The 14,803-nt window shown below is 36.4% G+C and overlaps 1 protein-coding gene across 1 annotated transcript in view; it reads left to right on the plus strand.

Annotated features, from left to right (window-relative positions):
* The window catches only part of LOC150089920 (cilia- and flagella-associated protein 45-like), a 154,820-nt gene that overhangs the window by 122,359 nt on the left and 17,658 nt on the right, over nucleotides 1–14,803 (plus strand). Inside the window, exon 10 of the mRNA XM_090390133.1 lies at nucleotides 12,622–12,815. Within this exon, the coding sequence (XP_090246259.1) occupies nucleotides 12,622–12,815 (194 nt within the window). The remainder of the gene's footprint in view (nucleotides 1–12,621; nucleotides 12,816–14,803) is intronic.

Genomic DNA, 14,803 nt, shown 5'->3' on the forward strand with positions numbered 1-14,803 from the left:
ACGAGAGGTTTTTAACCGTATTTAGCCGATTTATTAACCAATTGTTATATCAAATTATTATCTATAAGTAGCTATAGATCTAGTCAGGATCCTTAGTTTATTCTAAATTGAGACAGTGAGATTTGGAAGTTAATCAATACTTAAGAGTCCGTAGAAATACCGTTCGTAAGTACCGCCATTGTAACACGGTACAGCCTATCCGGAATTCGATAGCATTAGCTTTGTATAGTATAGTGCATAATATAATATTGTCAATTAATCAGTAAATCTATTAATCTTGTTAAACTTCATTGTCAATTAAATTGTACTTTTAACTATATATATATAACGACTTAGAGTACAAACTTAACAAATAATTAATACATAACTTGATACAGAAGTTATATAAAGGGAACTCGTAGATAACACTCGATACTGAAAAATAAATATAGCGTTATAACTGTGTTAGGATACAAGTTTAAGGTTTTAATTTTGTTCTGAAATTGTAATTTTATTGACATTAAATCGAAATCATGACTCTGACCAGAGCAGCAAAGCAAAAGACTCAAGCTAATGGGAGTGCTGTGGCTCAGGGGAGAACTGAGGGGGGCAGTTGCCCTCTGAATCACAGCCTTTTAAGATGCACTGTTTGCTTGATGTTTGAGGAGCAATCGGGTACGGGACATGATACTGCCGTGGGGGATGTCTTTGTGTGTGCACGATGCAAGGAGAGCAAGGAAATTAGGCGACAACTCAGCGTTGTTATGGGCCTATATGAGACCTTGAAGGACAGGGTGGATGCCTGCGAAGGAAATAAATTAAGGGGCCCATCAAGCTCTCAGCTGCCCACATCAATGTCAGAGCTTGCACTTGGTCATCTTGCAACACAGAGGCAGTCCCCAAGGCAGAATGCGCTGGTCCCACAGGAACTAGTAGTTTTTGGTGACTCTATTGTCAGGGAAACGGGGAACATGCTTCGTAAAAAGGATGGGTGGAACAGGACCAGGGTATGTCTGCCAGGGACAAAGGTTGATGACGTTGTAGAGCGGATATCATCTTTTAAGGGCACAAAAGGTGATACAGTTGTACACGTTGGCACTAATGATATTAAGAGTAGGAGACCGGCAGAATTACTTAACAAGTACAGGTCACTGTTGAAAAAAAGCTGTGAAGTAGCGTTGAATTTGAAAGTGTCTGCAATTCTGCCCAGACATGATAGGAGGGAGTATATGATGAGAGCCTTGTCGATCAATTCGGCCCTGGAAAGATTGTGCAAGGCTCAAGGGGTAGAATTTTTTTCAGCCTGGACTGTACTTGTTAACAGGAGAGATTGCTCTACAGGGATGGGATACACTTAAACAGAAAGGGTGCAAGAATATTTGCTGATGCTATCAAGGCAATGTTAGGTGGGTCGGAAAACTGCTAGCTTGGGGGGGAGACAAATACTAATTGATTAACAGTAGCCACTGGCAGAGGTGAAAGAGATTCTTGCACTGCTTCTATTAGAATGAGCAGAAGCCTGAAAAACAAGATGCATGGTATTTCAGAGACTGCTGGAAGTCATTGCAGTACAAGTAAACACATGGGTTGTGTTAGGATTGCTAAGAATAGAAACAGGTGCATGTATACTTGCGTGTACACCAATGCTAGGAGTTTAGTAAATAAATTTGATGAATTTGAGGTATTACTCAAAACATCAAAGGCAGATATTGTTCGGATATCAGAGACGTGGTGTCACACAGATATAAGGAATGCGGAACTGGAATTTGAGGAGTACAACGTCTACAGAAAGGATAGACGGGATAGGAAGGGAGGAGGGGTTATGCTATTAGTTATGAAACACATAAAATCGAAGGAAGTGAAGCCAGTTGACATCGATGGACAGGGCAGTGTCCATCGATGAGTCAGTTTGGTGTGGCATAAGCATAGGTAAATCAAAATTGAGAGTAGGAGTGTGCTATAGGCCTAATGACTCTGATGAGTATAATAAGATACTGTACAGGGAAATAGAATGGGCCAGTAAATCAGAGAGTCTTATAATGGGGGATTTTAATTTCCCAGATATTGACTGAAAATTGTGGGTTGGTCACTCACACACTAGCAAGGCTTTTGTGGATTTATTGGATGATTGTTTTCTACACCAGCATGTTCGAGAGGCAACTAGAGGGAGTAATACTCTTAATCTGATTATCAGTAGTGATTCTTCATGCATTAAGAATCTGCAGATAAAGGAACCACTAGGTGGCAGTGATCACAGTGTGCTGAAGTGGGATTTACTCAAGGAGGTAACTACCATTAAGGGTAAAGGGAAGGGTTATTGCTTCCGTAAAGGCGACTACGATGGACTGAGACAGTATTTAAATTCTATACAGTGGGACCAACTGATGATGTTACCAACAGCAAATTCAAAATGGGAAGCATTCAAAGAACTTCTCTTGGAAGCTACTAGGCTTTACATACCAACTAGGAAATATTGTTCAAGGTTTAGGCCAAAATGGATGTCAGATGAATTAATGAGGCATATGGCAGAGAAGAAAAATGCATGAGATACTTACAAATTAACACATGACACAGAAGCCTATGATAGATACAAGTTGATATGCAACCAAGTTACAAAGGAGATTAGGCAGGCGAAGGCAGATTATGAGAAATCCTTGGCAAGGGATGCAAAGAAAAACAGCAAAGAGTTCTTTACTTATGTAAACTCTAGAAGGAAGGGGATGAATCATATTGGTCCACTTGATATTGATGGGTCAGATGATCCTGCTCAGGTAGCTAACAAACTAAATGAATATTTTGCATCGACATTCACACATGAGGAGTTATTCAGCGAGGAGAATGCCAGAGGTGTATTCAACTCTAGCAGTAAGCTACAGAATCTTGAAATAACTGGGAGTAAAGTGGAGGAGAAATTGTTGAAGATAAACACAAGAAAGGCACCTGGGGTGGATGGGATCTATCCAGTTATATTAAAGGAGGCAGCAAAGGAAGTAAGCAAACCCTTAGCCATAATTATGAGAGCTTCCTTGGACTCAGGGGAGGTACCCATAGACTGGAAATGTGCAAATGTGATCCCAATTCACAAAGGAGGATCAAAGGCTGACACAAGTAATTATAGACCTGTGAGCTTAACTTCTGTACCAGGAAAATTAATGGAGGCACTGGTTAAAGAAGCACTGCAGGATCATTTAGACAAGACTTCAGTTATAGCTTGGACACAGCATGGTTTTGTTAAGGGGAAGTCTTGCCTGACCAATTTGATTGGATACTATGATGCAGTCACAAAAGAACTGGATGCAGGGAATAGCTTTGATATTATATACTTGGATCTTAGAAAGGCTTTTGATATTGTTGCACATGGAAGACTGCTACACAAAGTGGAGCAGTGTGACATTGGAGGCAAATTGCTGCTATGGATAAAGGGGTGGTTGAGGGGGAGAAGACAGAGAGTGGTAATCAATGGACACTGCTCATGGTGGACTAATGTTATTAGTGGAGTCCCTCAGGGCTCAGTGTTGGGTCCATTATGGTTTTCTGTATTTATAAATGATATTGATGATGGTATATCAAGCTTAATGTCCAAGTTTGCAGACAATACAAAGGTTGGCAGGGTTGTCAAGGACACTACTGACACTATGCTGCTGCAACAGGATCTGGTAAGGTTGAGCAGATGGGCTGAGAGGTGGCAAATGAAGTTTAACATTGACAAATGTAAAGTACTACATATGGGAAACAGTAACCCCAGATCAACATATCAACTCTGTTGTACTACGCTGACAGTGGTAGAGAATGAAAAAGACCTGGGGGTAATTGTGCAGGCAGATATGAAGTTCTCTGAGCAGTGCAGACGAGTGGCAAGAGTAGCTCATGTGTCGTGGTGTCTTGTCAATGATATACAGCAATTTTTCTAGCAGGGATAGGGATGTGATTATTCCCTTGTATAAGGCATTGGTCAGGCCACACCTTGAGTACTGTATACAGGTCTGGAGGCCTCATTTCAAGAAGGATGTAGAGCTGCTGGAACGAGTACAGAGAAGGGCAACAAGATTAGTGAATGGAACAAAGGGTTGCTCTTACGAAGAAAGGCTTAAGTTTTGCAAATTACAGAGTCTGGAGACTAGGCATCGGCGAGGTGATCTGATAGAGGTGTATAAGGCTTTGAATGGCTTGAGCATGCTCAATGCCGATGAGATTCTTCCTCTTGCTCAGAATAATCACCTGAGAGGGTATAAATTCAAATTGAGGAAGGACGGATGTCGGATAGATGTGCGGGAATTTGCCTTTAGCCAGCGGGCAGTTGGTTTGTGGAATCGACTTCCATCACTTGTTGTTGAAGTTGATAGCCTAAACAAATTTAAGGCTCAGCTGGACAGGTATTTCCAACGAACGGAGGGGTGAAATGGGAGTAGTGGTTGTGGGTTTTTTTTTTTTTTTTTTCCTCCTTTTTGGATGATGCTGAATAAGCTTGCTTTCTTGCATCATATTCCTCTGCTAATGCTAATGCTAATTACTAACAGTCCCACCATCGTGAAGGTGCAAGCAGAGGTTTGTCTGTCACAGAATGTCCGGACTTTGCCGAAATTGGGTCCACTTGACTTGAGTGTCACCCTAATATCAGTTCCATCAGCGTTTTCGACTCCCATATAGCAAGTACAGCTTGTCTGGCATATCTGCGAGAATGTTTGTGACAACCTGAAGGACCAAATTACTTATATAGAAAAATAAGTAAAATGTGAATAAAATAAGTAAATAAATGGGTCAACTACTGAGTGCCGGGCACTCAGGATAACACGAATTGTCATTAGTGTATCTCAAATAGAGAGCTGTATGGTAACTGTAAAAAGTTTCTAGTACCCTGGCTTGGCCTAAAACTTAGAAAATAACGAAAACGTTGTCTATTTGAGTCGTTCCAGTTGTTGTGAATACCAAGAGTGGGAGAAGCGACTCCGACTTCTTCCTGCAGAAGCGATTAAAATTTGGGGGAGAAGCGACTGGCAGGTGAGGGTGCTACAAGACTCCATGCAGGCGCCTCCCCACCACTGCCGCCTCAACACTGGCTCTCTGAGTACCTCCTTGCTGGGACAAGCCCAGCTTTGAAAATTTATAGAATTATTAATTAACTATTTAGCAAACTTTTTGTCACTAAAAGGAGAGTTACTTAGTAAAAAGAAGCACACTATTGAAGCTCAATAAATTGAAGTGCAACAAAAAAAAAAAAAAAAATTTAAACTAATTTTAACAGAAATAAATGATAGATTTCAATCGCAATAGTTTTCCCTTGATAAGCATCGAATAACACTTAGTTAATGTGATTTTTAAATTTTTAGATCCATTAGAGACGGAAATAGAGGGGGCCACGAAAATTACTTACATTTTCCTGTCTGATGCTGCCATTTTTAATTTTAAACATACTCAAGCTCTTTCCAATGGTGTAGCTATAGGTTGTTGACAACATTTTTATCCCCCCACTTTTTAACCCCCCTCCATTTCTCAGACAAATTTTTGTCAACAATGATCAATATGGCGTTATGTTGGCCCACTTGATGTGCAAACCCATGCAAAATTTCTAGTCAGCAAGTTGAGTAGGTCCAGAGATACAATGCTGTGACAGATGGAAGGACGGACAGGCAGACATCCGAGTGACATTTTAAGGGTTCTTCGTTAAACTATGGCCCCTAAAAATAATAAGTAAAAATAATTTTATAATAAAGTTTTTGTAGAATATTCCAAATTTTTATTAATTTCTCATCTGATACCCTATGCCGACTTCTTTTCTTCCTCTTTGTGTGTCTCTCTTGCTGAATGACGTTTCTGAAGCAGCCACGAATCAACATATTTTGCTGGATCAAAGCAGGTTAGCAGTAGGCGTACAATTTTAAGAAACAGTAGTGAAGAAACTGTTTTTGTCATCAACGAAGCTCTGGTTGGGCTGGCAATCAGATTCATTTGTGAAAATCCTCATTCACATTCACTGAATGAAATTGGTATCATACTCAGAGCGTCCATCAAATTCTTGAATTCTTCCGAAACCATCTTTTCAATTAGGTATCCCCGAAATCCACAAATTGCATTTAACTGTAACAATTGACAATTTTCTAACTTCATTTTCACCAAATGCCAACAATTCATGCCTAGGAGGTTTAATACGTTAGTTGTTCTCGTTTTCCTTCTCTCGTCACCGGTATTGTCACTAGTTCTTAAATTTGAAATTTTTTTTTTTTTTTTTTTTTTGAAAATGTCAGTGTCGTTCGGATATTCAGGTACTGTGATCGTGTAAACAGAGATAGGGAAAAATGTGGATAACGCACTTCTGCGAAACAACAGATGATCATTTGTCGGGGTAAAAGAAATTACTCCCTCATAATTCTCAAACGGATCGCTTACAGTTAATTCACAAAAGTGTCCAACCTATGGTCCACGAGGAAAGTGAAATAAAACAGTATTTTAAATTTTGTTAATTATGAAAAAAATTCTCATTAAATGTAATTGTGTATTGTACTTAATAAAATTTTCGAATATTTTCAATTTTACTTTTACATACAACAAGATATGGAAAATGTAACACACTAAAGAAATCTAATTTCCCATTGTATTCCCAGAGCCCATTGGGAATACACCTTGATCTGCTCACTGTTGATCAGTGCGAATTCTCCGTACGCGGGACAAGTGGTCGGATAGGTTTTACCAGGTACCACTAAATTATAGAATGGTAATCCCTTTAGCTCTCTTAATTCGCTCAGCAGCACTAATTGCCTAAATTGCCTGAAGGCCAGAAATGCAAACAGTGCATACCGAGTTAATTCTCTCCTAATCTGTTCGCTATATGAAAATTTTTTCACTCAACGGAAACTATTTGAAATGTAACTTCCAAGGGGAATTCAAAATAATTAAACAGAGGTCCGACTGAGCAATTTAGAATTATAAAAATGGTTATACAGTTTTATATAGAAAATATCTTAACAATAGACAGTGAAAAATGTAAATTTAGTTAAATAATTTTAAGCTTATTTGAATAGTAGATAAACATGTAAAAAAAATTTACGGAATATTACAAATTTCGAAGTGCACTGCATCCAAATGTCACACATTACTGTTAATAAAGGTGCCGATACGCAGTACCGTCACAGAAAAGCACTGGTCTTTAGAATTCAACTTATAACACAAAATAATAAATTTTTACTCAACTCAAAATATAAAAATTTATAATACTTTTGCCACTTAGCCTCTTGAAAGAAAGATCTGATATAAAATTAATTCATTGATCTTAATGTCAAGAGTTACTGCCCCTGCCACTATGAGACGTGTCTCTACTATCTAGCTGTAGATGCCCTCTTCTTTTAAAAACTGCCACCACATAATTATTGAAATAGGAAAATAACCGTTTATCTGTGAATAGGGTCCACAAGGTCCCCATTCCAAGATTTCCCATAGAAACCTCCAATTCATGTCTCAAATCAGCATAGACTGCACAATCTAACATCATATGCATAGATGTTTCCAATTCACTACAAGTGCAAACCCATCATTCCCTGCCTTGAGACTGACAAAGTCTCAAGGCAAGTCTGTGTCCCGTCAAAAGGAATGCCGCATGCATACCAAATTGTAGCCAAGGTTTCCTTTTGCTATCAGTTATATCCACTCTTGGTATAAACTCATAAGTTTGCCTTCCTTTATCTGCTTCATTCCACTGCACTTGCCATTTCTCTTTTATTTAATTCAAATATCCTTTTCTTTTCATATTTCATATCCATAGCAGTGTAATCTTGATTTATATCCGGTCAAGACGTTATATCCATATGAGTTTTTCTGATATTCCTTTTTGTAAAATATATCATGCCAGACAACAAAACTTCATACCAGACAGGGACCTTACCTGAGACCACCTGTAAGGCCTTTGTAGAGACGGTTCGACATGCTCTGGTTATAGACAATAACACGAATCTTTGAACCTAACTTAAATGTTTTTGAACCAGAACAGTTGACACTCTGCACCCAAGCTGTAGAGGCATATGTTACAATTGGGATAAATAGGCATTCATATAACATATTTATAGCTCGGCCTTTTATTTCCCAATCAGCTCTTATTGCCGCCCTCCACAACTTAGCATAGAGTGCCCTCACTTTTTCCTTTAAATACTTAACATATTCAGTGAAAAATAGTTGCTCTTCTAACTTTAAACCCAAATACTTATTTACCTTCATATATTGAACCAACTCACCCAGAAGCCTCACAATAGGGGCCGGGTTCATACTAAGTTTACCTTTTAATAGCATTTGCACTGTTTTTTTCTTTTGATATTTTCAGTCCATACTTCAGAGTCCAATCCTGGAGTGTATTTAAAGCAATTTCAGCCAACTTTTCTATTTGAGATCTTGCAATCCCTGTTACTATTAAGACAAGATCATCAGCATATGCGATTTTATCAACACCAACCAATTTCAAATTTAACTATTCATCAAACACAATATTCCATGCAAAGGGACCCACCACCTCTATATACATTCTTCTTAATCTCAGTATATTTTGTTCTTACTTCAACTTCACGATTTACAAAGTAATTCCTAAAAACAGAATATAACTTATTGGAACACTTGGTCTTGCCTGTCCTATTTATAATGCCCTCCCACCAGAGACGGTCAAAAGCTCCTTTAAAATCAACAAATATACCAAGGACATATCACTCATCACTATCTCCCACCATCTGAACCAGTCTATATGCCACATCATCAGTAGACCAACCTTTTTTAAACCCATACTGATTTTTAGATGCTAGACATTTATTTTCATATCTAATCATTATACAGTTCATACATAACCGTTCATATGTTTTTGCCAGAACAGAAAGGAGAGCAATGGGACGGTATGCCCCGGTTTCATTTAGCATTCTATCCGTGCTTTTAATCAATAATATTATTTGTGCAATCTTCCATACTGGTGGGAAAGCCCCTTCATCTAAACATTTATTATATAATTTTACATACAATTCAGGAAACATCCTGAATGCTCTCTTAAACACCTCTACCTCTATTTTGTCCAGACCCGGCGATTTGCCATCCTTTGCATGGTTTACTGTGTTACTAACCTCCAAATTCGTAAAAGGCTCATCCTCTTCATTCGAATTATATCTAGCATTTTTTGAGATCATTTGTCTTCGCATTATACTTTCCTGATCATCATTATCTGGGAAGAGTTCCCCCAAGATCCCATTCACAGAATCTTTCCAAGTCAATCTTTTATTATTATCACTTCCTATTGCATAAGCTATTTTTCCTAAGTGCTTTTTATTATTTAAAATTTTAAATACTGAATTCCAAGGGTCCCTTGATCCTTGCTGACCCACATACTCCCTCCATTTAATTATCTTAGTTTTGTAGACAGCACGAACGAACACAAGCTTTAAACTTCTATATTGTTCTCTCACAGTCTCACATAAATTCGAATCACCAAACTTCTTAATCTTTGAAACTGACTCCTCTTCTTAAACATTTCTTTTCTTTTCCAACTAAGTCTTCATACCCTTTTTACATGATCTCTGTATAAACTCAGTTAATTTATTCACAAATTTTTCTGATGTTAAATCCCATTCAATTAACGAAACACTATTCCTGAATTCATTGTTAAATCTTAACCACATCGCACGTTTTACTCTAAATCTATCAATATCACAATATAAAGCCTTAAATGGTTTGAGCATGCTCAATGCTGATGGGATTCTTCCTCTTTCTCAGAATAATCACCTGAGAGGGCATAAATTCAAATTGAGGAAAGATAGGATAGATGTGCGTAAATTTGCTTTTAGCCAGCGGGTAGTTGGTTGGTGGAACAAACTGCCATCCTTTGTTGTGGAAGTTGATAGCCTAAATAAATTTAAGGCTGAGCTGAACAGGTATTTGGAACGAATGGAGGGGTAAAATGGGAGTGTTTTTTTTTTTTTTTTTTTTTTTTTTGCTGATGCTGCATAAGATTGCTTTCTTGCGTCATATGCCTCTACTAATGCTAATGCTAAGTGTAAAAAGATGAGAACTCAGTAGTTCAGATGATAGTAGACTCTGACTCAGCTCATGCTACGGATGGTGACCAAATGGGTACACATTCTGTAGATGTGGATGAAGTAGCCATTCTAACAATATAAACAATGCACCATGACACTTTACAATTAGTATAATTGTTTCACCACAAAACAATTACATTACTACACTGATTGGCCTTTATCAGTACAGTATCATCACATATATACACTGAGGAGTTGCCATAGTTTGGCCAAGGCCACCTACACAATAAATAAATAAATAAAGTACAGGTTAGACAAAAGCTTCAGGTTTGCTATGAGCAAACTAAGGTTTGCTATGAATGCATCAATCTCATGAATGCAATACATCATCACAAGTTGCTCTGGTATTGCATTACTCATGCTAAATAAAAAGCACTACTCCAGTGAAATAGTACATTGCTATTTAAAATGCATGAATGCTGTCCAATAAGAGTCATAATATATACTGCTATTATGAATACATAACAGCAGTAGCTATTTAAAAGAAACACTAACACTTTCAAAATACAAATGGTCACACAGGTATTTTTTGTGCTTTCAAAAAATACTCATGTGATCAACTTTCAGAAACTCATGATGGATGCAGCAATGTATGAATATTTGAATGTATGAATTTATGATGTATGAATAAATATGAATTCATGAATTCATACAGCAATGTATGAATATATGAATATGAATATAATGACTATAAAGTATTTAAGGGCAAAGGCCTCATGCTATGAGGTAGAATGACTAATATGTAGGTTAAAATGATGCATTTGCACTAATCTCATAATGACTTAAAATTCAGTTTCCAGTAAAATTCAGATGACAGCTGATATGTGCATTGCATGTAATTATTGAATAATAAAATAAACTGTACGACACATATATACAATTTTTTTAACATAGGGTGCCAAAATTACACCATTCAAGGTGTAATTTTGGCACCCTATTGAGAGATAGTCCCATATATCCTAAAGTGAATAATGTGAAAATTGCTCCATATGACCACTTAGATTATGAATTTTTTTAAATTCTGCTGCTGTATAATATTTCTGTTTGTGGTTCTCATAGTATTATTATTGATCTGTAAAAAATATTGCTTCAAATTATTCATGATTGGTTATATTATAAGCACTTGAAAATGGAGCACCACATATTCACATCAGATATTCCTGTTCAAATTCTCACTGAAAAATAGAATCTAATCACATGCAGATTAACCAATCACAGGGCACAATAATGCCAGTTTCACATATTAATTTTTCCTAATTAAATTAAGGAAATTTATTAGCAGTGATTCACTTAGCTGATAAAAAAGGGGGGGGAGTATTTTCTTGCCTTGTATCAAAGAATGAATATTTATAGCTATTTATCAAGTATAACAAATGATTGATCTGCCTAAATGGATGTGAATTGATCTCTTGCCAAGCTGAAATAAACAATTTGAATAATATTTCAAGCTTTAAAAAAATGCATTAGCTCACTTGTGCATCCAGTTTCCATTTTTTTTTTTTTTTTATTTAAAGCAGTTTAAATAAAACTACTTTAAATAAAAATGAAATAAATGCATTTTATTTAAACCTTTAGCAGACATAAAACATTACTTTGGTAATTTGCACCTTTCCCACATAGAAATTACATGTACAGTTCAATCAAAATACTGTCTGTTTTTCAGATTTGTATCAGCAGCAGAAAAATCCTATGTATTATGCTGTACACAGTAGGATAAAAGTCAATATATATTTTATAAATGCATAATTTCATTTTTCATTTTCCTTTCAGTTTTTCTATTTTTATGTACAGCAGCCGCCAAAAACAAAAATATTTGTGTGTACCTGTTGTAGGAATTTTAATATTCTTGAAGTATAGTATTTGCCCTTGATCTGCATCATTTAATTATTTTTTAATTAGAGATATATAGTGATAAAAAATTCATTAAAGCAATTTCTTTATTCTAAAAATTTTGAGGAGTAAAAAAGAATAGATGCTGTCCAACCATCCCCTTTGTTAATTTATTAGAGTTTTTGGTTCCCTTAAATTTTGCCCATTTTGTGACCTCAAAATTTCTTCTTACAGTAGTGAGAGAAATATTTTTTTTGGATAACAAGACTTGTCTGCAATGATCTTTTTTTATCTAATATGGTATTATTATAGCCATCACCAGGCATGGCAATAGCTACATAGTGCCACCAGTGGGAAGATGATGCCATTTGCATAAGATGCAGGAATGGTGTTCCTATGCAGTGTATAAATAGCAATTTGTAGAATAAATACATCTTTGGAGAAAAAATTGTCTACATTACTTTTGGAGTCCCCCTTCTATTAATAGAGTGCTTATAGAGTTATTGACTAAGAAAAGAAATATTAAAGACAAATATTCATAAAAGAATACAATATAAGCAATTAAATTTTGGGTAAAAACTACCTCATCTGCACATTAAGAAACAAAATGCATGTACCCATGGACTAAGCTACAACCATTATTTTTTTAGTAGCTAATTTGTGTAATTATTTAAACTATTAAACTAAGCATAATGATTTGTTTTAACAGCACTCCATTAGTGTTTAACATAATTATATAGATTATTAATTTAAAACACAGGATGCACTACGAGCAAGAAGAGCTCAAGATGAGAAGGAAAGAGAATGGAGACGAAAGGAAAAGGAAGCCATTAAAAAGAAGAAAGAAACAATTGAAGTGTTGACTCTTGCACGAGATAATCAAATCAGCCTTCAGGATCGCTTAAGAAAAATGAAAGCTCAAAAGGAGCTAGAAGAATATAGAGTCCTTGTGAAGTAATTACATAATTTCTCTGATATTTGCACTGGGATGATATCTTATTAAATTATATCTTATATTTCTCACATTGTTGCTTAAACTGTATGGAAAATTAACTAGTACTTTTTGAGCAGTTTGATTATTATTCTTATGTAATATTTGTCTACTTCAGTGACATATTCTATTTGAAACCCAAGCAAACCCCAGGGGCTCACATCTGGTGAGTATGGGCTTGGCACACTCAGGGTCCTGAGCTGGATATCATCATTTTTCTCTTTCTGGCGATTCTCTTCTACCCCCCCCCCTCTCTCTCTCTCTCTCTCTCTCTCTCTCTCTCTCTCTCACACACACACACACACACACACACACACACACACACACACACACACACACCTCTTTTGTTGCCTTCTTCTGCTGGTCACTGTGCATAAACAACTACTAATAGGAAACTAATTTTCAAATCAGTTTGAATTGACAGCATGATGGGGAAGAGCAGGGTCAGTAGAGCAGTGGGACAGACAAGCCCAAAAATGTGCCTTGCTACTGGCAGTGATTCATTTAACTATATTTGAGATTTTGTTTTACTTGAATGATTTGTTGATCTTTTAATTTTTATACTTTTTTTTTTCTGTGATGATTTTGCCATTAAAATATTTATACTCCAGATTTTAAACTGGGCATTTTACAGGAATATTATTAACTGTATTTCGTGATAATATGGAATTGAATCACAGTCATGTTGATACTACTGTATGTAGATATATTGTATTTTGTTTATATTATTAATATTAATCAGGACAGATTATGCAATAAAGCAAACTTCTTCTGTCAGCCAAAATTTTAAAAAAATCCATGACTCAATCACAGGTTATCCATTTCTAAAAAAAAAGTAACAATTCATTTCTTGAACTCTATTGGACTCTGAGGGCAATGAGGGCAATTTTGGGAATAAATTGTGAGTTACAGTTAAATTTGAAAATGTCTGCAATCCTGCCCAGACACAGCAGGAGAGAGCACATGTTGAGAGCCTTATTAATCACTAAGCAAGGACAGACTGTGCAAGGCTCATGGGGTAGAATTTTTCTCAGTGTGATTTATGCTTCTTAACAGGAGAGACTGTTTTACAGGGTTGGGATATACTTAAAGGGGTGCAAGAATATTCACTGATGGTATCAACACAGTGTTAGGTGGGTTAGGAAACTGATAGCTCGTGTAGGGATACTCACTCTAATAGATTAACTAGAGCTGCAGGCAGAGGTGAAAATGACTCATTGGAACCTGCAGCTGCATGGAAAGCAAGATGTCAGTGATTTAAAGTCCTGTTTGAAATCCCAAACACTTACTAGATGCATAATAAATAAATTTGATGAATTTGAAGTAGATATTTTGAAGTAGATATTGTAAAATATCTATAGTAAAATATAGATATTTTGGTGGTATCAGGGACAGGTGTCACTCAGACATAAGGGATGCAGAATTTGAATGCAGTGAGTACAATGTGCACACAAAGTATAGACAGGACGAGAGGGGAGGATTATGCTCTTAGTTAAGAAGTATATTAAATCTAAGGCAGTGCATAAAGTCAACATGGATGGCCATTGCAAAGGTGACTCAGTTTGGTGTGACATAAACACTGTGAAAATAAAAATGAGAGTAGAAGTGTTTTTTAGGCTGAATGACTCTGATGAGTACAACAAACAGCTGTACAGAGAAATAGAGTGGACCAGTAAATCATATTTTCCTATAATTGGGGATTTTAACTTTCTAGATATTGACTGGAAAACTTGTGGGTTGCCCATTCACACGCTAGCAAGACTTTTGTGGATTTATTAGATAACAAGTTTCAACAGCAGATGTTAGAGAAGCAACATTTGATAATCAACATGCCACTAATAATCTCTTGAGCTGATTATCAGCAGCGATTCTTCATGTATTAAAAATATTCGCTGATCTGATAAAGTTATGGAGAGATCATGATCTGCCCCTAAAGATGAAACTGAGAATC

Source organism: Mastigoproctus giganteus, chromosome 2, assembly GCF_048544385.1.
Source record: "Mastigoproctus giganteus isolate SK-2022 chromosome 2, ASM4854438v1, whole genome shotgun sequence".
NCBI lineage: Eukaryota > Metazoa > Arthropoda > Arachnida > Uropygi > Thelyphonidae > Mastigoproctus > Mastigoproctus giganteus.